The sequence below is a fragment of the Tyto alba genome, unplaced genomic scaffold, assembly GCF_018691265.1.
Source record: "Tyto alba isolate M040663 unplaced genomic scaffold, T.alba_DEE_v4.0 Super-Scaffold_46, whole genome shotgun sequence".
In the NCBI taxonomy this organism is placed as follows: domain Eukaryota; kingdom Metazoa; phylum Chordata; class Aves; order Strigiformes; family Tytonidae; genus Tyto; species Tyto alba.
Window position 1 is genome coordinate 13,065,927 of NW_024881322.1, and position 27,053 is coordinate 13,092,979.

The 27,053-nt window shown below is 40.8% G+C and overlaps 1 protein-coding gene and 1 gene segment (V, D, J or C); both read right to left on the reverse strand.

Moving 5' to 3' along the window:
• Positions 1-631: 631 nt before the first annotated feature.
• Positions 632-23,294, reverse strand: LOC104361840 (V-set pre-B cell surrogate light chain 1). The gene is made up of 7 exons (XM_032997430.2): positions 22,717-23,294; positions 22,307-22,612; positions 20,802-20,819; positions 12,376-12,426; positions 4,160-4,453; positions 2,637-2,708; positions 632-1,896 (listed from the first exon to the last, which is right to left on the reverse strand). The coding sequence occupies exons 1-7, from the start codon at positions 22,766-22,768 to the stop codon at positions 1,763-1,765; spliced, it is 927 nt and encodes a 308-aa protein (XP_032853321.2). The 5' UTR covers positions 22,769-23,294; the 3' UTR covers positions 632-1,762.
• A 953-nt stretch (positions 23,295-24,247) lies between these two features.
• LOC122154765 lies at positions 24,248-25,065 on the reverse strand. The segment is given in 2 exon segments: positions 24,248-24,883; positions 24,990-25,065. Coding segments are annotated over 2 exon segments (465 nt in total).
• Positions 25,066-27,053: the final 1,988 nt, after the last annotated feature.

Below are 27,053 nucleotides of genomic sequence, written 5' to 3' on the forward strand. Positions count from 1 at the left end.
AAAAAGCTTAAGAAGCTGTGTTTTCTCTCTGTTTCCCTGTGCTGCATGGACAGCATCTTTCAGTTTCATGTATGAGAGAAGTGGACTTGGGAATCATTTTAGTGAAAGAGCTCTTGGTTCATTAAAGCAATCAAGTGTTTCTCTAGCAGAGATAAAGTTAGGGGAGACCGGAACAGTAATAATAATGATGCTACCGAAATCTACAGTAATTGCATTCAAAAAATACTTTTATAGCTATTTTATTTCACTTTGATTGGAACCAAGCCTTAACAAATAATAGCATGGGATATCAGCTGTTTCTCAGAGAGTTTGACATCTCACATCTTTCTTGGCATTAAAGAGTAACATGACACTGAAGGCAGTAATTAGATACACTTGCTTCAATATGCAGATTGTAAAATAGCTTGTAAGATATTCTGTTAGTAAAATAGCTGTGTTTGTTAGAATTGAGCCTGACTTATGTTGTCCTTCCCTTGCAAAGGAGTGAGCCCTAGAAGCAGTCCTGTTGTAACAGCACTGCCTTTCCCCTTGGCTTGGCTTAGCTCTGATAGAAAAGGAGTAACGAGCTAGCTTTTATTGTTCCGTGTAAAAGTTTTACTGTTTAATACGTTGAAAAACAGAAAACTGATGATTTTAAGGATTTTTGATTTATTAAGGCATTGATGATAAACAAGAAATGAATCAGGTTTTCTAGCCATCTTGGTACATGCTGTGGAAATGCTGGAGAACAAACGCAGGCCTCCCAAATGCACCTGGAGGAAAGCTTTTATTGCCCTCCATGTCACTGCTGACACAGGGAGTGTAAATGCTGCAGGCACCGATCTCCAAACTTATGGCAGTGTTTTGCCCCAGACTGAGCAGATGCTTTACCCCAATATATCTACTTCTGATTTTTCCACAAGAATTTGAAAGGAATTGAAATTTGTGGAACTTGGAGATGAAGCGTCCTAAGTCCAACATCTAAGAATTGTGAAATGCTTTCTATCTATTGTGAAAATACTTTATCAAAACTTCAGATTTAAGGTTTTGCTCAACTTAAAAAGGTTCCTCTAAACAAAGTGATGTTTGTGATCACTACAATTGTTTTATTTCTTTAAAAATACAATGTGCAGGTTGTCTGTCGCAATGCTGGTGTAGGGTCTATTGGATTTCTTCCATTTCTGTATGTGTGCACCTTAGAATTGCTTTTAAGCTCATCTAACATCTTAATTTAAAAATAGTATGTTCACTTTTTAAAATCAAGTTTAATTGACTCTTAAAGCACACATCACTTCAGAATATTTAAGTCCTGATTTGGTGGATACATGAGAGTTGCAATAAATCATTGAAAGTATAAATGAACAAATACTTGTGAATTTACAGTGCAGGAATGCTCCTAATTAAGCCTTAAGCGCAATGACAAAATGCATCTGTGCTATATATGTCAAAAGCCCTGTTACACTTCTAAACTTTTGCATGTATAACTACTGTTAGCAAGAGTACCTTTTTCATTCTACAGTACGGACCTCAGATTAAAATCCAAGGTATGTAACCTTACTCCTATTGCCCACCTCAGTTCAATACTCAGTTCAGTACAACCAGACTGATATAAAAACACTAGCAGTAAAGCAAAACAAGCCCTATGCACTAATACCAGAAAATTGTTTGGGGATTTTTTTTTTTTTGTTGTTACATCTCACACTGAGAGCAGGGGAGTCTATCTGAATAAGTACGCAGCAAAGTAAATTGAAGATGATTTTATACGCCTTTCCTACACCAGTATTTATGCTTTCTTTCCTTGGTGCTTGGTTGGAGCCCACGCTCTGTAGATGAAGAAGAGTATGACGAGATAGTACATGGAGCTCTTCAGAAGAAGGATGATGTACACTAAAGACGCTGTCCTGTGCATTAAGTGATCTGTAACAAACATAAGACAGAAAAGTCTTGTTTAATGTCAATATTGTGCAGCCTCCTAAAGAGGGGTAGAACTGGGACTGTGTAGTCTGTTGACTGCTGCAATTACATTGATTCCAGTGGACAGTGTATAAACACATGTGAGTCTGACTGTCCCTTGAGGGGGCTTGCACTGTAAATAAATTCTAGACTGCCTCTCAATGCTGCTGGGTTATTCTTCCCTGCAAAGGTAAGAACATAATTCTAGTGCTTCCAGCACTGATTACCGGTATCACTGTGTTCACTTGAATCCTTTTGTGCTGGATTTTTGAACATAAGTGCACATGATTCTTCCTAAATCCCTGTTTAAACTAATTGAAAATGTATTTGTCTGAAGTGCTGGGCAATTGCTAGGCTGGTGGAGCATCAGCTGAAGCACTGAGCATTTAGCTACTTCAGGTATTTAAAGAAGTGGCACTTAATGCTGGCTAATAATCCAGTAGCCCAAACAGTATCTGTAGCATCCTAAGAAAGCTCCTGGTAAAGCTACCTAGTAAATGCAGGAGAGCCCCTTCTTGTAATTCACAATAGAAGTTAATTCAGAGTAGCACTGAAGAGTTTTAAATTACAGACACAAGACTTAAAAGTTTTACTGTACATTATTTAGAAAGATCATTTTCATGATGTTCTGAGCACATGCAACAATATCTAACTCTCGCATGACATGCATCACTTTCTGACACATTTTAACACATTTTAATTACCTCTATTAAAAACTGTGCCATTTCCAGGATATGTAATGCAGTCCTCTGCCGGAAGAGCAGTCTTCCTATAATCTAATGGAAAGAGAGTTCAAATGCCCCAATTAGGCCTTTCTTTAATTTTAACCAGCATGAATTGAGAAATAAAGAAAAAAGAGGTAGTACAGCGACACTGAAATGGGAAGTTAGCATTAAACAACAGAAAACAAGATGTTTAGGATCTGTCTGCAGAGAAAACGTTCACAAGTAGGATTCATTTGCAGAGAGAATCTGAAAGGGGGAAATGCTTTTTGGGGTGTGAAGGGGTATTTGTTGCCATAAGTGGTAGGTTTGCCTTTTCTTTTGAAAAATGTGTCCGTTAGGCTGTTTATTCCTTGGCAGAGTCTCTTTGATTTATAACTGCAGTCAGTTTGACCACCTGATGTTGTCACTGAAGTAACTGAGGTCTGTTTGCCTTCACAACATACTGTTATTAGAAATGTAGAAAAAATTTACATTGGAAGAGACCTCAATTAGTCTGTTATTTAATGGTTGCTCAACACTAAAGAATAATGTTGAGGAGAGTATGATCTAAGGTTCCTCTATTTGCTATTTTGGTTGTGGTTGTTCTCTGAAATAAACCCTTTTTGTGCTTGAAGCAGTACATTTGTGTTTGTTCTTGGTTATGGTGTTTGCATGCAGTGATAACATGGGCTTAAAGACACCCGTATTACATCCCTGAATACATCCTCCATCTAAATAAATTTAAGGCGTATTTTTGTTGGAATATATTTTGAAGGTCAAAATGTAATGGCTAATGCTCTCACTCATTGGAGTTACATTAATTTATAGTAAGTTGAACAGAGTTAGGTACTGAGAAAAGATTAATCTAAGCCAATATAGGCAGCTTTTCTTACAGATATTACCATGATTTAAACAACTTGCATTGATTATAGGTTACTTTTAAAAATTGCATTGTCTTTCAGGTGTTGCTTTGCATAATCAATCTTTCCACAATTAAATGAGATATTTTATTTTCATACATGGTTGTTACCTCAGTGTGGCTGCACTATGAGCAAGTAATAGATTTAAACTCTGCTCTACATCCCCATCAACCTTGTTTTTAACTCCTCGTTTTTTTATAGCTGTGACTACTGTCAGGAGTGCCAGAAGGACTTACACCTATAAGCCATAGGCAACAGAGAGGTAATACTGTTTTCAGAAACTTCTCTAAATGGGATAGCAACCAACACGGCTCAGGGCAGACCTTTCGGAGCTATGCTAGTTTACACCTGATGAGGTTCAAGAACTGCTCTTTTCTGAATACAAAGGGATGTTCACTTGGGGAGAGTAGTACAGGCTGGGTTGCTTGTCCTGGGAAAGCTTTGGTAGTTTCTCCAGATGCATATTTCAGCTACTGTTGTGCCAAGGAGAACAGATGCTTTTAGGAACAGTAGTAGAAAGCATTAATTCTACAATTATATTGCAAAGAAAAAGTGATGTCTATAATAATAAGTAGAATTAAATTTTTAACATGTAGTGTATACCTTGTGTTGGCAGTAACTGCATATTGCTTCCGTGCTCGTATTTGCAGTAATAATTCTTGTCTTTGTTCTTCTCTGGTACGGTTAACCAGCTGCCAATTGAGTACATATCCTCGTCTGCGGGCTTCCAAATCTCTCCTTTTACTACGTTTTCTGTTACCTCCTTATCTTTTTCATCGGTCCATGTCACCCGAATAACTTCTGGGTAAAATTTCTCAATAAGGCAAACATATATTATCTGATTTTCATGTTTCTTCCATATGATTTCAGAGGTTTTCGGTGAAGAATTTCCTTTGTCTGGATACAAAATAGAGAGTTGGAAGATCAATAGTGTACAGCAAATAAATAAGCATCCACAAAATGCAAATTCTGAAGAGCAACAACCTAAACGTCTTATTAACAAATGCTTTAACTCTCTGATTTGTTATGAGATACTTAGGAAGGGAATATAAATGACTCATGTATGAAAGGAATTTTAGGTAATAGGATGGATGAATTACAGCTGTTTCCACCCTTGAAGTTAGTATGTTTTTGGTGAGCTCGAAAAACCTGGCATTCAAACACATATTAAATATTATTTCCGTGGACCCAGATGGCAAGTTTTAATTTTCAGTCAAAAATAGTCACAATACTATTTAGAATAATTTGGAATGAAAAATATTATTGTAACCTTATTTTTGAGTATATTATTTTATAGAGAACTGAAATGATTAGAAGCTTTTATGAGTATGGTACAGAAAATCAAGCTCAAAATCAGAAGACAAGACCCTATTAAAATATTCTAAACTAATTTTTATTTGGACAATATCACATCTTCCAGAGGCTGGAGAATGTTTAATCTAAGCTTTGGCACTGTGCCATGGGCATGGAGAAACATTATTTAAGTCCTAAATTGTTTAGTGAACACTAACATCTAGACTGCTTTGTCCATGCTTCTTGTCAAGCAACGCACCTGGTAGAGGAAGATACTTCTACTCAAAAATGTTTGAAACACTATTTTTGAGAAAAGTTAAGAAACTGAAATATCATTAAAGATATTAATAATCTCCCTTGAAACTGAGATAGAATACTTCGGGTGACTACATGAAAGCCCATATCCCACAGCCTTCCAAGTAGTACTGCTGGCAGAAAGTGTATCTGTCTGCATAAGTCTCTGACAATTATTAAGTAATAGTAATAGTTCCTGAAAGAGCTTTGTTCATTTATTTGATAAGAGGAATTTAATATTGCTTTATGATGTTTATGCAAAAACAAGTACATGAAAATTTTGTCTACGGAATGTTAAAGGTAGACCAGCTTTCAAATCTTTGCAGTTTTATGTCCCCAGTATAAGTCCTTGCCGATAATTAATGAGCATCTCCTAGATCTAATTAATTTTTCAAAAGTTTATATTAATTATGTGATTGGGGGGGGGGAGGAGCAAAAAAAGCAACAAAAATTTATTGTTGCCATTTTTTGGAAGACATTCTATGTATTTTCCAGTTGAAGATCTTGATAAAGATAGGAAAATTAAAATTAAAAAATGCTCTGGACCCCTAATGCTGGCATTGTTGTTCCTTTAGTACTAGATTTGTTCAGGTGTTTGAATTAACACCTCTGAAATGGAAAAAACAAAACTAAGCTAAAGCAAAAGAACATGCAATATCTAGATAACATTTCTATATTCAGGTAACATATCAATCCATACCAGGGTTGTTTTAGGAAATGCGCTTTGTGAAACAGGCTCAGTGTGTACCTACATGAATATATTTCAAATGAAAAGTGAGCCGTTGCCACAAGCTAACTGTAGGTAATCTCCATTTCATTTGCCTCTCTGGATTAAACCTTATGTTATTAGGAGGAGTCAAAATCATCCAGATTTTGTCCACACAGAGAAGACATTTTGATATTGTAGAAGTGGATAGTAAATTTAAGAGCCTCTTCTAGTTAAATGTGAACTTCTGCAGTGTATGCATAGGCAGTGTTCATGGGCAATCGTTTTTGTCTATGCTTAATTGCAAGTGAAAACTAGATACAGTTTTCAAAATTGACTTCTTGTATAGCAGGTACTGCTTAAGACTATTTTTCTTAAGGCAGCAGAGAGATTTTAGGTGTTTGTCTCCTTACACCACTTTTTCTCTTTAGATCCCTATGTAAATTTCCAACACTGACTTTGAGCAGCGAGATGCACAGGGTTTAAAGTGTGGTCGCGCTAAGTGGTGCACTTTTCATACATGGTGAAAAAACACATTCAGATAAACATGTATTTTTGTCAAAAAGCTTCCACCTTTCTTTAAATGATCTAGCTATTCTAGAGCAACCTTCTACATTGCATTCCCCCTAGAACAAATTAGTGTTTCTTTGAAGTATTTAATACTTGGTGTTTAAAACCAGAGATGACCAAAGCATAAGGCTGTCTACCTTCAAAAGATAACCGTTATGTTATGAATTTCCTTCGTTTTAGAGATTTGTCACTGAACTGAAGAAGTGGACTAAGTTCTGTTGTACCAGAAATAAAAATGCTAACAATTTTATGGTTCTCTAACATTAATCTGGTCATTAATTTTATCTTCTTTAAGCATCAGTTCTCACAGGGATGCAAGATTAAACTAATTTCTGAAATTATTTATTTGCTCCAGAGTTGTATATGTTCAGAAGACCACTATGTAGTTTCTGTTGCAGTGACATTGCACTCTGCAAAGCTGCATGACTATTTCAGATGTTTCTCTTAGATTTCCAGTGCTTAGTAGGTTACCCTGACTATTTTCAGTAGGCTAAAATTTAATTGTCTACTTTGATGCTGGATTATCAAATCTCAATAGAAAGGCAGAGAGATGCTTCCAGCTGCTAGTTCATCCTGCCCATTTTGGAGACTTCTATTAAGATGGACTAATTTCCACCTCTGGAATTGCCAATGTCTTTCCACTTACTGTAGAAAGACCCTAGGTGCTTAGCTTAAATGAAACACTTAAATCATATCACAATAATGGGGAAACACATTGCTTGAATAACTGCAACTGTGTGCATGCATGGGAGAGTCTCATGTGCACACATAGGTAAATGGATGACAGTGGAGAACTGAACAAATTAAGTTTTGCATATATACACGTCTATATATTCTTTTCATGCGGAAAAAAAATAAATATATCTCCATAAACTGTAGGTATGTTTATGGAAGAAAGGATGAAAACTTGTAGACTTGACTGTAGATTTTGATCTGTTTTCAGGCTGATCTGTAAAGTCCTTGAAGTCAACCAGACAGTTTACAATGTACGTAAACAGATCATTTACTGGGCAAATAATCTGATCCTTTCTGAAGAATTTAGAACTCCACTGTCTTTTTTGTTTTAGTTAAACTTCAAATCTTTTACTGTTTACTTTGTTAAACAGTTTTCTAAGGCAGGTTTTAAGAGGTACGTAGGTCTTACTTTTTAAAATAATATATAAGCACATGCAGATATTTCTTAAGCCAAAATCTGTCTTTTCTCTCTTGTAATAATGCAGTGAGCCTGCAAAACATTGTGCAAATAAAATTCTGGAGTTAGGCTCATAATCTATGAGCTATTAATGGATTTGGGTTCAAAATATATGTTTTTATAGATTAACCGTTAAAAGTTTTCTTAATGAAACTCCCTTACGGTTTCTTTATAAGTATCTCTAAATGAGATTTATAAATAAGGGCAATGTGTTCTTAAGCTGAAATTTTAATTCTCGTTACTTGGATGATCCTGCAAAATGGAGTAAATTTGTCCAATATTCAACGCTCCTCAGTTCTCCCCCAAGCCAGTGGGAGCTGAGAGCACCCAGCACACCCAGCTCACTAACAGCGCTCCTGTCCTGCTTGCCAGTGACTTCAGGTGTTATCATAGACAGTAACACAGTATAGTCCTGACCTACTGTGAGCCTCCCCAGCCACCTTAAAGAGCTGTCAACCTTCACTCCAAAGATTTCCCATTACAACACTTCAAAAAAAAAAAAGTATTTGGAAACACTTACTGGTGACGATGAATTTTGTGCCAAAAACAAATATCCTTTTGAAGCCCCACTGGTATACTCCCATACAGAAACTGCTTGGGATGTTTTGGCCAGACAAGGACCAGATTTAACAAGCGTCACATGAACAATTTGACTACATGAATGTAGAAAATTTTAATTCAATATCTCAGCTAATGCTGCTGTTCCCAAAGAGCCTTTAGTGATATGTACTTTACATTCAGTTTCAAGTTAATCTTAGCTGTCACTTCTTTAAAAAATTATCAAAACAAACCAAAACTGTTGTTGTCTGGGGCATTGATTTTGCTACTATATTTCCTCCATAAAAAAATTATTTTTTTCCAGGATGGTGAATGTTTTTGATCACATGGTTTAAAAATATATGCATGCTAGACCACTGTTTAACTGAATTAATGAAAGACAGTCCTGAACAGCCATGACTCCTCTCAAATCTAGTGGAAGGGCATTTACTCATTTTGGGCCTAATCCTCTGCATTACAGGTTACTGTAATCTGCTTAAATGGAGGCAGGATCAGGACTGTTCACCCTCAGATCCTGCCACACTTGCCTGTGCAGTGCTATTGCAGGTACCACCAAAAGGAAACATCACTCGTGCATCTCCGTATGCTGTAGAGAAGCACCAGCATCCACCATTCCCGTGCATGTCCTTCCCCAGGGCCTTCTGGCTTCTCCCCAGGGAAAACCATGTGCACCTTGCTGGAAATCTTGCCGACGCTGAAACCAATGGCAGCATTTCCAAATGTCCAGGATTTCCTCCCCACTTTTTAATTTTCTGATTATTTATTGCCTGCCTGCAGCTAACTGGTGCTGTGGTGCATCCAAGAGAGCTCAGTTCCTCTTGGCTTGAACAAATCAGCTTTATTAGGACAAATCCATGGGGGAAAGACCTTCCCTTTGACCAAGCAGAGAGATGCAGAGCATCAGCCATGGTTTAGGGGATTTGCTGGAACTCACAATGTTTTCCTGCACAGCACCTCTATTCCCCCTGCTCTGAGGCCAAGGAGCGATCTACAGCCACGTTTCTGAGTTATTCAGACCCTGCTGCTCTGGGCAGCAAGCTTTGCACAAGGGAATGACCTGATGTATTCCTAAGTATCCAAAATAAGTTATATTTCAGCATTTTATGGTTTTTGTGAAGTCCTATAGGTTACCCTGACCTCTCTTATACCAGCATTTGGGTGCTAAAGAAATGAATTCTGCTACTGCAAAGTCCACATCAATTTTCCGTATTATATTTTTAAATCTGAATTTTGATCTGTATTATAGTTTTTAATAGGATATCACATTCCCTCTCCTCTAGATTTTGGATTATCAGAATAAGGCATATTTTCTTACATACTAAAAAACTTACCAGAAACAATAAGCTTTGTGCCTGTTCCGAAGACTTTGTCATAGTCACTGTGTACAAGTGCTTTACAAAAACACACTTTGTCTCAATGTTTTTAAAACCTTTTTGTGTCCCAGACTAGTCTCATTTTCTTATTAAAAATGCACCTGTTTTTTTTTGACACTCTGGTTTCCATAATTAAAATTTTCCTTACAAGATCATGTATGTATGAACCTGTGTTTGCTCATGCAACAGATTTCACTTATATTAATCTTTCAGATTTAAATAAATAAGCTTGCACGTATAAAAAGCCTAAGGATTTGTAATACTGACCAAATTAGGATGGAGTCCTAATTTAACAGCGGGCATTTAAAAACACAGAAATATTTAAGCAGATCCTGTGCACCTGAAATCTGTAATTTTATAGACTGAGACTTCTACAGCATCCCCTGGGGTTTCTGTGGAAAATGTGAGGAACAGTAAAGGTTGTCACCTTGAAAACATGGGAAATAATACATTTACATATGTATGCATGTACAGCTGTGTGTGAGTATGTATCCTACAACAAGAACCTAACGCTGCACGCTATCACCAATTCAAGCTGATCTTTTTGGGCCATGGCTTTAGGATGACAGAGATCATTATTTCACACTGAAACCTGTTTGTGAACGTTGCCTTAAAAGAATAGAATACTGAATTCATCTTCATGACTATGAAATCCTTGATATTTTAAAGCCATTAACAAATGTTCCTATTAATATTAATTATGGTAAGAGGCTTTCACTGCCCAGATTTCTTTTGAGTGGCCACATCTTCCCTTATGTCTTATAGCTCCATCCTTCTGTCTTAACACTTGTTTGGACTTTTAAGTCTACTCAGTTTTGATACAGGGCTTCACATTTTTCCCCATTAAAAAAAATACAAATGCAAATTAATGTATATGTTAATCTTCACTATTTTGATTTAAAAAGGCAGAATGTCAGCTTAATCCAACTTCAGGTAATGTAAAATAAATATAATCTGTCTTTAGGCAACATATATTTTATAATAAATAATTGCAAAAAAACAACTGTAGCTTTTTGAACTGTGAACTTCAATGCATTTGATGAAAACAAGGTAGATACTTCAGTAATATTTAGGAGATAGCATTTGAAGAAATCAAATACTGCTGCCGTAATTTCTGCTATGAAATAATTTCCTGAAAATGTTAGTAGATTGTTCTTTTTATCACTTCAAAATAAGTTAGCAATATGCTTGTGAGTTGCCAGGGAGACCCAGCTGCAGCTGCAGCTGGAGATGGCAGAGGAGAACCAGCCCCGCACTGGCTAAGCAAGCCACTCTGCTTCTGTGCTGAAGGAAAAAAAATGGATTTGGAGAGGCTGGTTGAGTCTTTGGTTGAGTCTCAGCTTCCCTGTTGCAACCTTGTGAGTGCCTAAATTCCCTGGAAAGATACATACAGAAGAATCCTGTATTGCCAGTTTATGTTGGATTAATATTCCTGTTTTGCTGTAAGCTTCTAAAACCCCATCTAGTCCAGCAAATGCAAATGCCAGACCAGTCTCTCAAATCCCAGCCCTTCTGTTACCTGCATTATTGTAAGTCTCAAGCAACTTTCTTTTGGTCAGATCTAATTAAAAGAGACCAACAAGAACAAAATCAAGTTCATTACAAGTTGATGGGAGTTTGGCTCTTTATATATTTGACTCTTTCAGTATAGATCTGGGAAAAGTTTCTGCTCAAGCTCAAACCATGATGATTCAATTGAATTAAGGTCACTTATACTAAGTCCTGGTTTTCTATTATTATTCTATTATATCTTTCCATTAGGAGTAACTTATTGAGCTAGTGTTGGATAGTCACATCTGAACAGACAAGCCGTGATTAGACGCCTGATCTTAAGAATGAGGGAACTTCAGCTCTTTAATAATCAGTCAAAAGCCTTGGCCAGATAAAGACAAAATCCTACAGAATTAGAATAATGCTTGAAAATAAGGTATTTTAAACTGTAGATACTAAAAGCATAGCAACCACCTGATTAATAAGGTAAGGATTTTCACTAAAAAAAACATGCTTATCCTGACACAGATATTTCTATTGAATTCTAGTTATGATTTACTTAGTCTTTCTGACATAGATTACTAAAAACAATCTTTGCTTAATATGCTAATAAAAGTTTATATATTTAACCAGGCTTAAATCATTTGGTAACAATCACTCCTCTGTCTTGTGTTTGTGTAGTTGTTTACTCCAGGATTATGGTGTTTAAAGCACATTTAATGGGAAAAAGACGATTTTTTTTCCCTCCACTTTCTATTAAAATAGATGTCTACAGGAAAGACAAAAAAAATGGATCACTTCTTCATATGCATGTAATTAAACAATAAGAGCATTTGGTGGCACCAATTTATTTCTACTGCCAAAGTGCTGTGTACATGACAAAAATAATTATGGACAAGTTATTCCACTTCTACTAACCTAATTAAAAAAGGATTTTGGCAATGGCCATTGCATATTGCTCTTTGTATCTCTATTGGGAAGAGGTTTTCTCTTTTTATGCTTAATTCACAGCTGCTTGATTCCCTACTTGTTCCTTTGGTACAGCTGGAGGAAACAATGAGGTCTCTGGAAACTACTACAGGCCATTTTCCACCAAGGGGAGCCTGATCAAAAGTGGCTCAAAATAGCTCCTTTTCAGAAATGTTTGTGGTCCTAAACCACTGGGTTACAAGTTCAACAAGGCTTACTGTAGGAATGACAGGCTGGGGAGGGGAATCCTGCACAAGGATGGTGCCAACTGAGGCTCTAAGCGGGCTGAGTGCCCTCTGGGACACTGTAACACTCATCTATATGATGACTGAGCTCCTATAGCTTATTGTATGGAAAATAGCATGTAACTTACCTGACACAATGAGTTTTGTACCGGAGCCGAACACCTTACTGTAATAATCAGTCACAGTGAAAGAGGTCTTTGCAATAACAATACAGCTTTGTTATCTTTATATGTATAATTAGTATTCTTTAAAGAAAATCAGGTTATAAGAAAATCAGATGTCTAATCAATTTTTAGACCCTAGAAAAATAAAAAAAGGAGCAGTCGCCTACACAAAACAAAACAAAAAAAAAAAGGTGCAGAGGTTTTTGAAGACATGTATGTTGTTAAATGGACAGGATTCATCTCAACTAATTATAGTGTTCTGAAAGTTTAGATGGATGGTGGAGATCAAGCACCTTGGCTCGGTCTCTGCTTTCTGGAGAGAAGCAGCACCAGCAGAGGATCTATTTGATCAGATATTGGCCAATTAATTTTCTCCTTATACACCCCCATAAAATCAGACCTAGAATCGGTGAACATTATGCTGAGATCTGAGCAACACACAATCCCTGACCAATATGTTTGTTGTCAGTAACATGAAGCAAAACTTTGCATGGATTGGAATCAAACCTCCCGCTAACCAGATACACCATTTTCAGATGGGCAAAATTAAGCAAATTGTTTTCATCTCAGGTGCTTAGCTGAGCCGAATCACGGGCAAGTAGCAAAGCACCTGAAGTTTACTTGAAGCAAAATAATTTTGATAAGCACGTCAAAACATTTTGAGTTTGGCATTATTCCTTAATAACAGTAATAATAAACTGATAATAAACGTTTTCTGCAAAAGCTAGGAAGAGAGAGCAGCCTTTCAACTATGCGTATCTTCTGACAGTTCTGGGCATAGCTCAGCTAACTCCTTTCATTTGGTATACTCAGACACAGTCCTAAAGGAAAATGTATTGCTTTTCAAAGAATTTGAGTAACACAGAGGCTTGACACTTTTCTTTCAGAACGAATTGGAAATATCACAGTGGCTGAATATGCACATTTAAAGACAAAAACAACTTTCAGTTCTCTGAAAGTTATCTTTGTTCTATTGAAATTAATGTTTAAAAAGAAAATAATAATGGGGTTAGCTATACATCTGTGCTGCAATAGTTGTTTTCTTCCCCCCATTTCATACATGAATACAAAACAATTGCATTGTGGAAGTGCTGTTTAAGAGGAAAATCCTGCAAAGCATTCAGTAGGGTTAAAACTAGCGGAAGCTGAAATAACGGAGCACTTTGTGCAGCTGGTATCTAACTGTATTGAAAAGTATTTCAGAGGTAGTTCATTTTTACATTTTTTTACTTACCTGAAACAATAAGCTTAGTTCCACTTCCAAACACTTTGACATCAGCATCCCACAGTCTGGTAATGCTTAGCAATATCTCCTGCATTACACTTTTCTTGCACAGGCGAGAGAAAGTCTCTCTGATTTAAAGGCTGGTGATAAATCTGGCCCAATTTTCAACATTGACTAGAGTGTTATTTTTAGAAATACTTTCATTTTTGTAGTGAGGAAAAAGTTTGGGTTTTTAAACCCAGCATTTCCTGAGAAGAAATCAATGCTGTGTTTATTTTATAGCTATGTTCTAATCCTCTTAGCTCTGGGATTTCTCTAACAAAGATCTGTTGCCTCTGGTCTGCTAGGTTTTCTCTGAAGTAATCTCTTTTTGCTGTTTTTAAGAAGTGCAGTTACATTTTTATTCCCAAAGGAAATTAAGAAAGTTTACTAGTTATTTATTGATTTAAATATTCAGGTAAACATTTTTTTTTTCCTAAGTGTCCTATCTTGTGTATTACTTATTCTGTGGAAGTACCTTAAGTAAAGTTTCATCAAACTCATATTTTGAAGCCCAATTTTTAAATGCAATGTTCATATTCTAAACAAAATTTACTGATGTCCATAGCTAAGTTCATGCCTTTAGTAATCAGTTACACTGTCATCTTTTTGTCAAAAGCAGCTGCCTCTTCATAGGCACAGTTTAATTGCAAATTGCAGTAGAGAACATTTTTGGACAGAGTCATAGATAACATCTTAAATTTCTCTGTAACCCTTCTCTGCTTTATATGAATTGACTTAATAATAGTCACCCTGATAATATATATTTTCTGAGCAATGTACTGTAGGTATTGCTCTATGCTTTATACTGAAAACAGCATTCATCGTATTGACTGCATAGCTTCACCACAGTTAAGAATAATACAAATGCAAAAGTAAATCAGTTACTTTCAGTAGGTCCAGGAACTAGACATTTATTACATACCAGGCAATTTTCCTTCCCCGTCAGCTTAGATTGAACCACCTCTAGCAATAAGAAGAAACTTTGCATTTCTCACTCGCTGTTCTGAGAGTAAACTTTCAAGCAGTTCACTTTTCTTTCCCAGAACAGGAATGACTCGATCCCAATATTTAAACTTTTACCTCTCTTCATTTTCCCATTCCCCCTTCATTAATAAGTATTCAGTAATTGTTCTAGAGGTCAATATATTTATTGCCCATCAACCCACTCAACTGGGGCACCATGCACAGTTCACAAAAAAACATGATTTATCAGGCAAAAATTATTTTTCCTACAGTATTTCATTCTTAATAATCCTGAGAACCTGAATGACTGTAAAAATCAGATCAATAGTAATGGTACTTACTAGAGACAATTAGCTTGGTTCCTGTGCCAAAGTATTTGATCCAGGTGCTCCACAATGTGTTTTGACTTTTCAATATGGTAGCGTGCTCTCTTGATATGCCATTGCTGAAGAAAAATCCCATTTATTTCCCAAACTGCGTGAAGGCCTGACCCTTGGCTGCTGGGAGGATGTCAGGAATTTCAGACTTGCATCTGGTTGTTCAGCTGATATCTCACAGCCTTTGGAGCATATCTCTTTCCTAAAGTGTTGCAGAGTAGTACAATAACTCCTCTGCTTAATGCCAAAGAATTAGGTGAAGGTTTCTCTTCAATTTTAGACACCCATTAGGTGCACAGGTTTGTGCATGTTAAAAACCACATACCTTCAGGTGATGATACTGCTCTTTCCCAAAGGGGTACACCCCACCTCTCACCTGCGATTAAGTGACATCAAGGACAATTAGCATGGATTTCATTTTTGGTTGGTTTAACGCAATTCAGCAAATGGAAAGGAGGGAGAGGCAGCACCATAAGCGTCGCGAAGGTGTCTGTGTGCTGCAGGTTTCATTTTCTGACCTCGGTGCACGGTTACTGTCTGCCCATCACCTGCAATCACTCCAGGCTCTGCAGCAGCAGCTCACCGGCAGCTTTCCATGCATGGGCGAAGGCGGCTTTTCCTTTGCGCACGGGTTTCTTATAAAACAGCCCGAGATAACATCAGAGGAGGCACCGCTGCTCTTGATCAAACAGCCTGCATGCTTAGTTTGTCATTTAAAAGAAACTGAGTTTGAGTACTTCTGGGATCTCGTGTGGCATATCGACTGCAAAACAACATTAAGAAATTATGATTTGTGCCTAGAGGGAGGAACTAGACCGAGGGTGAAAGTCTTTTGATTGAAGTAGGTGTAACAAAACCAGTCATCTGCTCTGAAGGCTCCTGGGCAGAAACATCATAATCACAAGCAGAAAGCAGTGTCAGGAGTGATGTAGGCAGAGAATGGTGCTTTTCCAGCCGTGGCCTTAGTCACACATCAAAGGAGGCCACCACCATCTCACCTGCATTTGCTGGGACTGCTGGACTGTGCTTATGACAGTGAGTAGCTGGGAGGTCTCATTAGAAGAAACAAAGTGGAACGCTGCATACTGCAGACAGCTTGTCTAACTCCTCTGTATGATCTGGGCTTGCAAGTGTGAGGAGGACAAAACTGACCTATGGCCATTTGGAGACCTAATACATATTTGAAATGGTTGTGTCACTTTTTCATCCCATCAGACTAATATTCTTTAATGAGTTACACTTCAATGAACCAAGTGAGGAGAGTATTAGGGCACCACAGTAAAGGAAAATATTAAGGAGAGGACTGATGGTAGAGAAAAGCCTCTGTGGATTAATTTCTCATGCACCTTGAGGAGATAGCTAGGAGGGATGCATTGCATACGAAACTCAAGAATGAAAAGTTGTTCTTAACTATTTAAATCTCTTTTCTTTGGTACTAGCTTTGGTAAGTGTCACCAACTTTTTGGGTGATTCAGGTGCAACACCAGTGAAATACAGACAGTGATAAAGAAGAAGTTGGAGAAAGGGAATGATATAGCAAAAAAAAATCCCCCCCAAAACCCCAGAACAAAAAACCCCAAAACAACAAAGATGTCCACCTCCAGATCTCAGGAGGAATAAATAGAAAATCTTCTTCCTCAGATAGCTACTAACTTGTAAGTGAAAATAACACTGCTTTTCCTTTACTTAAAATTTTACAAACCTTCAGGCTAAAGCTTTCTATTTCAGTTTTCTTTGTCAGGGAAAAGGCCTTGAAGAGCTCCCGTCCCACAGGCGAACCTATTTCTAGGAACAACAATAAGGAAATGTGCTCCCTTTCTGTTAAATAAATCCTTGCAACCAGTTTGCTGACATGCTTGAGCAAAAAGAAGGAGACAGTGGAATGGAGAAGATGGGATAGGTGTCGGACCTTCACTGATTTCTTTGCTCTAGGCACTTGTTCCGTGAAAATTTCTAGGTTTTAGCTGCCGATGCTTCCAAGACATGTCCTGCTTCTCCAGAGCCTACGCCTGAGGCCAGGCAGCTCATCCACGCCAAGGGATGTGAGCTGGGATCCTTCCAGCTGCTTGTGGTTGGGATGCTGGAGGAGTGTTTGTCTCGGCGATCTCTGAGTTCCTACAACAGTAACTATGCCAGTAGGTGCAATAGGAGGTAGCAGTGTCATCCAGAACGACATCACTGATTGTAAGAATACACAGTTTCTGGCTAGAAACTTTTTCAACCGTGTACCTATATGCTCGGAAGCCATCACCTACTATTTTTGTTGCTCTTAAGTAGAGCATCCTCACCGAAGCTTTATTTGCCTTCTGTTGATACCAGTATATGATGATGCCACCAGAATATCCATAGATGCCTTTAAAGTGACATTCTGGGTGCACACTTCCTTTAGACTTGGTGATGGACAGAGGTCTCTGCACAGGAATTTTTTGTACATATCCATCTAGGGAAAAAAATAAGTGGAATTATATCATTAGCTGGAAATCAAGGATGTAGGAAGGTGCCTGTGAGCACAGCCATGGGTGCCTGTGAGGAAAGATAAGAAAATAAGGCCAGACTTACAAGACCAAGTGGCTGTGGCCACAAGTGCTGCCAGGAGCATCATGTTTGCTGGTCACGTTCCGCTGTCATTGGGAGTCAGAGGAGGGAACGGGCCCTGGTGCAGCGTGAGCAACACCACATGGGAGGAGGAGGGGACTCCCTTGGGTGGCAGCTGGTGACACTGTGCGTCAGGCCAGAGGAACGTGTCCCCTGAGCTCCTGAGGGGAGCAGTGGACATGAGGGAGCAAGTGGGAAGGGAAGGGAAGGGAAGGGAAGGGAAGGGAAGGGAAGGGAAGGGAAGGGAAGGGAAGGGAAGGGAAGGGAAGGGAAGGGAAGGGAAGGGAAGGGAAGGGAAGGGAAGGGAAGGGAAGGGAAGGGAAGGGAAGGGAAGGGAAGGGAAGGGAAGGGAAGGGAAGGGAAGGGAAGGGAAGGGAAGGGATGCCACATGCTCCGACAAGGATGAGATCTGCTTCAGCAAGCTTTCTGTCACCACAACAGGACCACAAGGGAAGGATCCCTGAGAAAAACATCAGTGCTGACTGCAGCACTGCAAGTGTAGTAGTGATGGATGCTGGAAGCCACTGCACGTGAAAGGCAGAAAACAACAAAAAATAAGAACGATTCACTGAACTAAAGGGAAACCCTTTGGAAAACTGCTGTGATATCCTATAAATAAAGACAGCATGTGATAGTACCGATTTCTGGCTGGGAGTTGTGTGTCACATCGCTGACTAGCCCTGAAGTTGCCAACAGGATTCAGTGAAATCAGTGAGCACTTGCCTGCCTAAACTTCACTTTGTGTTCAAAGCTTTTAGGATCTGAGGTTGCTGGTGCTTGGTGTTGATTTGCACCTAGCCCGATCTTCTTTCTAAAGTCCCATAGCTCATTCTGTGTGACGGTCCAACATTTCAAGTATCCAATTATACTCTTCATCAAGTGAAGAAAAGCTGATGAGTGGGCACATACTTGGCTAAAGGCACAAACAAAAATTATTGCACTCAGACTCTTCTGTGACATGCTTGCTGTGCCCAGAGCCATATACTGCAAATTTGAAATAAGTCCATTAAACCTGACAGTTTCAGCAAATCTCCTTTCTTCCAAAAAATCCTGTTTGCTTTAACATGAAATGAAATAAGAGGATGGTTGTAAGCAGCACATCATCATCTGTGGTAGATGAGAGACTGTAAATCTCTGATTTAAATTGGCCTGTGAGGGATTTTGCAGTATCCAAATTAGGTAAACAATATTTCCAGGGACTTGCGGTTGCTTACATGTACAGCAGGGAAGAAGAAGTGGGGAACATACAGAGCTTTCTCTTAGAAGTGCTAGGTGGTGGCAAGCATATGATCCCACCATCAAGGTATTTTCTTCAGCATGTTCTCTTTCTTCTACAACAGTGGCTGAACTAGAAAGTCAATGCAACATTTGGTCCCCTCAGGGGCCACCGGACTTCTGCCATGGCTGTGCAAACAACGCCAAAGGAGCAGATGACTTTCTAGTATTTATGTGCTAAGTCTTAAGGCAGTGAAGACTTCCTTTGCCCTTAAAACAGTAGATGTGTGTTTGAACACCAGTGTGTTATTGGCAACCCAGACTTTGAAAAGGACAGTTGTGCAGGGTTAGCTGCTCTTTTTGGGTAACAAAAAAAGGTTTGGCTTTTCTGTAGCTGATACCAGATGGAGCGAGAAGACCAGAGGAGTGACATGGGTACAGCCTTGTGGTTCAGAGATTGAGGGAGGTGAGGTTTTTACCTTGATGATCTTTGAATTTCTATCACTGTGAGGATCCCAGTAGGCACAGTAGTAAGTAGCAGCATCATCTGGAATTACATCGCTTATTCTAAGAATACACAGTTTCTGCGTAGGAACAGTTTTAACGATGTACCTATTTGTTTGAAAGCCACCTTCAACCGTAGTTTTCCCTCCTGAAAAGAAGAGGAGCCTCTCTGGAGCTTTACCCTCCTTCTGTTGATACCAGTGTATGACGAGGCTTTCAAACACTACTGATGATGCTTGAATTTCACATGTCATCTGTGCACTTTTTTGAAACTTGGTGGTAGATATAGGGCTCTGCACAGGAATTTCTTGTGCAAATCCATCTAGGAAAGAGAAAAGGAGAAATGATGTTATTAGATGGAATTTAGGGATTTGGGAAGATGCCTGTGAGCACAGCCATGGGTGCCTGTGAGGAAAGATAAGAAAATAAGGCCAGACTTACAAGACCAAGCGGCTGTGGCCACAAGTGCTGCCAGTAGCAGCATGTTTGCTGGTCACGCTCCACTGTCGTTGGGGCGTCAGAGGAGGGTGAAAGGGACCCCAGGTGGGGACAGCGTTGTGTGGGAGGAAGAGGCAGTCACCTCCCTTGAGAGGTCTCCAGCAACAGGTCTTCTGTGTGCAAGCAGATGGAGCACATTTGCCGAAAACCCTTGCCAGGCTGGCAAATGCTAGAAGGCTGTAGTCCTGTCTGGTTTTCAGGTAAATATGAGAAACGTTGGCAAATCCAAGGATTGTGGCCCTTGTAAAACGAGCCAGAGCCGCCGAGGAAGGGTTGTGAGTGAGAGCAGCGCCAGCTGTGTCTCGGGGCATGAAGGTTTCAGCCCGGAGGTCGCCCCATGGGCGGTGAGTGCGTGCCGTCACCCGGAGGGGTGAGAAGGGGTGTACAGGGCCCGGGCGGGGGTTCCCCACCCTGTTAGGGACCTCCTCTTGCCGCCTCAGCCCAGCCACCCAGCTGCGGCACACCGGAGCGCCCAGGGTGCCCCCGAGCCAGCCGGCGCTCCCCTCCACCAAAGCAGCCAGAAGGGCCATCAGCCTGCGGCGAGGGTGGAGGGGGGGGACGCCCCTCTGCTTTGCTTTCAAGGGCGGGAGGAAACGTAGAGCCACAGGGTTTCGGTTTTGAAGCTCCAATGAGATGTAAACACTTCTTGGAAAGAGAGACTGGAAAACAAAAGTGAGGCCCAGCATCTCGCTGAGCAGGGCTGGTGCCGCGGGGAGCTGCCCTGTGACCGGTGAGCCTGGGCTGCTCTTTGCTGGGTGTGAGGGAGATGAGCGGCTTCGGCCTCCCTCCTACTGGCCTCTGGCCACATGCAGAAAGAAAACAATGAGGACAGGTGGCTGACTGGCCTGGAAAGGTGGCCACGAGCGCAGGGCCACGGAGAGAGGCAGGTGAGGAGAGGCAGCCATCTCTGTGTGATGGCAAAGGGAAGGCCCCCTCTCTTCCCAGTAAATAACCGTGGAAAAGCCTGTTTAATCTTCTGTCAGGCAGCCCTGAGGGGGATGAGAAGGAAAAATGACTTAAGGACTGTCAGAATTCATGTTGGAGAAAGTTTGTGGAGGACTGTCTCCTGTGAGAGGGGGACCACGATGGAGCAGGGGGGAACAAGTTTCGGACACTCCCCTAGCCGAGCTGAGCCTGGGAAGAAGAGAGGGGTGGGGGGAAGGTGTTCTCAAGATGTGGCAATGCTTCTCACTGTCCTACTCTGTTATGTGTTGTTAGTGTCTGTAATAAATGTATGGTTTTTTTTCCTTCCCCTAACGAGTCTGCCTTTTGCTCGTGATCATAAAAGGGGGATTTTTTCCCCATCCCCGTCCTATCTCGAACCCCAAGCCTGGCTCTCTGTCCCTTCTCATTGCCGGAGGGGAAGAGAGAGAGAGCTGCTGCATTGTGGTTGGCTGTCAATCAGGCCTAAACCACAACAATCATGAAGGATCCTTACATCCCACAGAAGGCAGGAGGCAAGCTGACTGAAATTAGCATCTGAGGTCACATGTGCTACAACCTATTTTTCAAATAGTTAAGGAGGCCAGACACATCAATAGCAAGTCGTTAGGTACTCAAATACTACCAAAAGTTTAGCAAAAACAATATTCAGAGCTGCAGAACTGTAAAACCACCACTACTGACGTAATTGTGTCCATTTTTGGAGGTCTAAACACATCAGAGGAGTATCTCACAGGATACTGAGCATGTGCATTCTGTCTTACCTCAGGAACTCAGAGACACAAAACTATCTCCATTTTCTGAGTTAGCTGTCAGGCAAATGCCATCGTATTTAGAACCAGGCTTTGCTTGTAGAACCTGATTTGTAAAACTCAGTACACTTGACCCGAAGGGCCTGACAGTCACTGCTTGCCAGGGGCATAGCCCGTGGCTGAGGTTTTCCATTCTGTCCTGGACAAATCAGGTGAGAAACTGTGACAATAAAATTGGGTTTTCTGGGCAGCTGTAGGAATTTATAGTGACTGAAATGTGAAGGAAGAGAGAAGAAAAATATGGAGAGAGGGAGTGTGTGTGTGGTCTTCTCTCCTCCTTTTATATTCTTGTCTTTTTCAAGAGAAAACACTGAGGGGATGGTGATATGTTTCTCTGTTTGCTCTAAGGATTCTAATAGAAAAGAGAAATTTATGGCTTACTTTTGTTCACACACAGAGACAGGCTGTGTTCACTGTCAGGTGAGTGCTTTCAGTACAATCAAGCCTTCATTTTAAGAACAATGTTTAATATATTTACCCTAAAGTGACTGCAACGGTTCAGTTTCTGGATGTTGCAAATATATGTGAGTACTGAAATGGTACACTGATTGTTAACATCATATATTTAACAGTTGTCAGAAGATATTGTTGGTTTTCTTATCCTGCTGCAAAAAAGTCATGACTGAGGGGTGGAATAGGGAAGTATCTGAATTCTTATCAGAGTTCAGAGCACCAAGTGCCTTTTTGTATGGCTTATCTTTGCCCGTCTGATGCCGTGTTGCCTTGGTAAAACCAATACGCACAGTAGTAAGTGCCAGAATCCCTCAGGGTTAAATGATTTATTGTGAGGCCATAGCGGAGCTCGGTAGGATGCTTCCGAACTTGAAATTTCCTGCTATCGCGACTGTCATCAAAAATAGGTGACTGTCCCGATGTGTACAGTATCCTCGTCGGAGGCTCTCCAGGAAGGTGTTTGTACCAGTGCACGATGGTTTTGGTCCTCATTTGGCACTGCATGCTGGCCGAGTTCCCTACCACCTGCCTCTGCAGCGCTGGGGTTTGCAATGGCACTGCCTGCGTGTCTCCGCCTGGAAGGAGAAGAAAAGAAATTGTGTGAGGGGAAGAAAACTCTGGACTTTGGAGCCAGGACTGTGTTCTCTGCACGTAGGAAGGAGAGAAAAAAAGGGCTTACGGGACCAAAATGAAGTTAAAAGGAGGACTGGAAGCAGCAACATGCTGCCCATGCGGGTTAAGCCTGGAAATGAAGTAGAGACAGAAACGTTACAAAGCTTGTGGGGTGGAGAAAGCCTCAAATGACTGGGAGGAGGAAATGATTCATTTGGCACATCCAATGGTCGTTCTTCAACTCGTCACCATGGAGGAGGTTAAATTCACTGACAACTTAAACCACAGCAGTAACAGTGTAGAAAGGACCTAAAATACTCAATCTGAAATAATGTTTTCTCCATCTATTTACTACATTCCTCTCAGACTTACCTGCTGAGCTCACACATAACTGTTCAATTCACCCCTTCCCAAGGATGGTCTCCTCTCCTCGGACACCCCAAAGCTGCCTCAGAAGCATGTTTCACCAGCCTTTCCTACAACATACTGCCTGTTTTGGTAACATAAATTGGATCATTCAGAGTGAACTATCATCACTTACTCTTTCTTAAAACAGCTCCAAACTGTTTGGTCAGCCTTACCCAGCTACCCCAGAGAAGGTGAAGGGAAGGCAGGGTTGAGCATGCATGCCTCCCAGCCAGCTGTTTGCTGCCTTCTGCTTTTTCTTGTACTTTCCCTCATTTCAGAGCCCTGAAAAGGTACCCTGCAAAAACTTCATAGCAAATGGTCCCTTGGGGAGCCACTACCACACACCATGCTCTTTGCTAAGAAAGATTTACCAGCTTCTGACCCAAAAGAGAGAATCCTCTCTGGATCTTTTTTAGGTCTTTTTGTCCATAGCAATGTATACCACTAAATCTCATCTCACAACCAGTACAGAAAGTTCATGTTCTTCTGTTGTTCTTGCGATTCATACATGAATTTGTGTCGTGTTCTGTAGTGTAGACATAGATAAATAGAAAGAACAAAAAACAAGCGGGGAGTTTACTTACTTGAAGACTCTGTCTTTATTCTTAGTCCGCTTAAGTGTGAAAGCCAGGGAGGAAGGTATTTCCCAAGGTGAAACTAAAGCTGCAAGAAGAACCAGCAGCAATGATGCTTTCAGAGAAGATGGCTGGGCCTGTAGGAACCCAGGTAGTGAACCTGGGCTGGGGGATGGGCTGAGGACAGCAAACGACACGCTCGGGTTGCATGAAGCACTCACATGGACGTGGGGCTGCGAATACCATCACTATAAATGACATTTCACTGTGGCTCTGCTCCCAGCTGGCTGGCTGAGCAGTGCTGTGTCACTGTTCCCATATATTCCCTGATTTAATCTGCAGCTTTCTCTTGTAAACAGTCTTTGCAACCCTTTCTCATGAGCGTTTTTTTCAGGTGTTGCCCAGTGTAATGGATCCTTACCCGTAAGGAGGGATCTTAAGGGGTTTTCATATAAAAAGCAGTCATTGCCATCATAACCATTATGATGAGAGTGGCTGGTGATGAGTATCATCAGTATCTCCATCGTGACCTGGATTTGAAGTCTCCCAGTCTACATCTTCAGCACAAACATCCTCCTCCTATGCTCCCTCCCTGCCATCACTTCATTTTTTTTTTTTAGCTCAGACCATATCTGGGAAAGTATCTATATTATTCAAAGGCAATCTGTGTTACTGTACAACTCATCTGTAACACCATCACCCACCGGAGTTCTCCTTTTCCCCAGCGCAGCACGTTGTACCTGCTGAGTGGTAGCACGCTGCATTTCTTTGCTGCTCACTCTGGCCATTATTTATACTTACATATTCGGCATGAACCTGTTGGGATGTTTTAGAGGCAGGAAGGTACAACTGTGGTTCTCTGCATTTGACAGAAAGCCTGCCGCTCAGGGTGCAGGCAGCTTTCTGTACAGACTGCCTGTGGTCCGCTAGTTCTGTGATACTCCCAGTAGGCACAGTAGTAGGTACCTTCATCGTTTGAGTTGATGTCCTTGATTGAGAAAATGCAGACGTTTGTTCCTGTCTTTGAACAAGAATACTTGTTTGTGTGGGAATGGTCATCAAAAGAAGCTGCACCTGATCCAATATACAGAATCCGTTCAGGAGGTTTGGAGGGTATGTGCCGGTACCAATGTATATATGCAGAATGGAAGTTGGATATGCCCTCGGCTACACACTCTATCCGTGCAGTTTTAGTTGACTCTCTGGTAACAGATACTTGGCTCTGCTTCAGGCGCACTTGTGCTTGTCCATCTAGAAAACAGAACAAAACCACTCTTAGCCTGCTGTTCATTCACACACGTACATACGGGGTGCCTCCTGCCGCTGCCCCGTGCCGCGGCAGCGCGGGGGAACCTACAAGACCAGGCTGCAGCCAGGACCAGGAGCAGGAGCAGCAGCATCCCGAGGGCTCTCGCTGGCGTCTGCCTCCGGGAGGAAGGTGACGGCTCTCCCGTCCCGGCAGGGACCGAGGGCTGCGGCCGGGGAAAGGAAATGACTCACTGGGGCATCATCCGGAGGGGCTGCCCTGGCAGCAGGTGGGTGAGGGTGAGATAAAGCAGCCTGACTGAACCCCGCTAAATGGTTACAAGTCGCAGTATAGCTTTTATACAAGTGGCACAAACTCACCTCTTCTCTCTCATACACACACACACACACACACAATTACCTTAACTCCTTTACAAAGTAATTTCCTTGTCTGGAGCAAATTTCACCACTGCTTTTAGACTCATTGAAAGCTACTAAACCATGCCTGGGGTCAGAAACTTTTCCTCAGGTACACTGCCAATAAAAAGGAGGGGAAAAAGAAAAAAAAAGAACATGTGACCTAATGAATTTGAGGGGTCTCAAATTACTGCTCATCACACAGGTTGAATGCCAAAGATCAAGGAAATACACAGCAGCCATCTGGGAGCTCAGAAGTAGTGTTGGTGCGCTTCTGACTGCCTCTTGTCACAGGCAAGGTGAGATGCTACACCCCCGAGTGGCATCTTCAAATTCAAACACAAATGCTTTACAGCCCCCACAGGCTTAGTTTAAAATAAAGATAATTAGGATAAGCAAAATATAGGAATTATTCTATGTAATTCAAAGTCATTCTTCAGAGGCAAGGCTGCTGCTGGTTCCCTCGGAAAGAAAACTAAACCAGTTCCCCTTTCTCTGTTGTAATGTTATTTTACTTAGGTCAGCCAGCTTTTAATTTTTTTCAAAGATTTTCATACAGATCCAATAACTTCTATTCTACAGTTGTGACAGGAATTCGATTGTTCACTCTTCTGTGAAATGTAACTGCTACCCCAGTGCTCAGTGTGCTCTGGAGACCCGGTACTTTATCTGGAGCTAGAACAGCCTGACTGAACCCCACTAAATGTTAACAGTCACAGTATGGCTTTCACACAAGTGGCACAAACTCCTCTTGCTCACTTGCTCTCTCATACACACACACAATTACTTTAAATCCTTTACAAAGTAATTGCGAAGTCTGAAACAAATTTCACCACTGCTTTTAGACTAGTGGAAAGCTGTTAAACAAAGCCCAGTGTCAAACACGTTTCCTCAGGTCCACTGTCAGTAAAAGGGAGAAAAAAATTAACATGGAGCTTAATGAATTCAAAGGCTCTCATGTTATGGCTCATCATACAGGAAAATAAACAGCAGCCATTTGGAGCTCAGGATTACTGCACTTGTAACTGCTTCTTGTCACAGGTACAGTGAGATGCTGCACCCCAGGGTGGCATCTCCAAATGTACCTTGTACCAGAGACTGGGAATACTGGGTCCTTTGGGATCAGAACACAGTGGTCCTGTGATTTTAACAATCAGTTGTTAGGCCATAAGCAGAAAAGGGATGAAATAATGTAAATTAATGTCTTTCTGTTTGCACAATGGAAGTATGAATATCTATTTTATTGCAGACTTGATGCCGTGAAAGATGAGGAGCCCCACTGAAGTCAATTAAGAGAGTTGTGTTTGAATTTAAATGAAGGTTTGACCAGGTTCAAATGGAAAACAAAGAGAAAATAAAACAAGATTCTCCACCAGCAAAGAAGTACTGAATGAGTATATTGCATCTGCAATTCTGAGTGGTGCTTCAAGTTTATTTTCACTTGTATCCTTCTGTTCCGCCACACAAATGATTTAACTGGGGATTTATTCCAGATGTAGCTGGAAGGATAGTGGGAATAAAAAGGTTTTTCCTTCTTTTAGTTAGCCCAACCTACCAGCCTGTAAACCCACCCAGAGGCAATCCAGCCAGACCTGCGAAAATGCCCTTTTTGTTAGAAAAGTGAAATAACAGCTCTGCCGGTGCCGACCGCAGCGTGTGCTCAGCACCGGCCGTGGTACCTGGCTGCCTGCACGGTGTGTCTGGTTCAAGGCTGATGGGGAAAGCAGGGTGGGGATGTTCCTGCGTGTTGTCAGACACT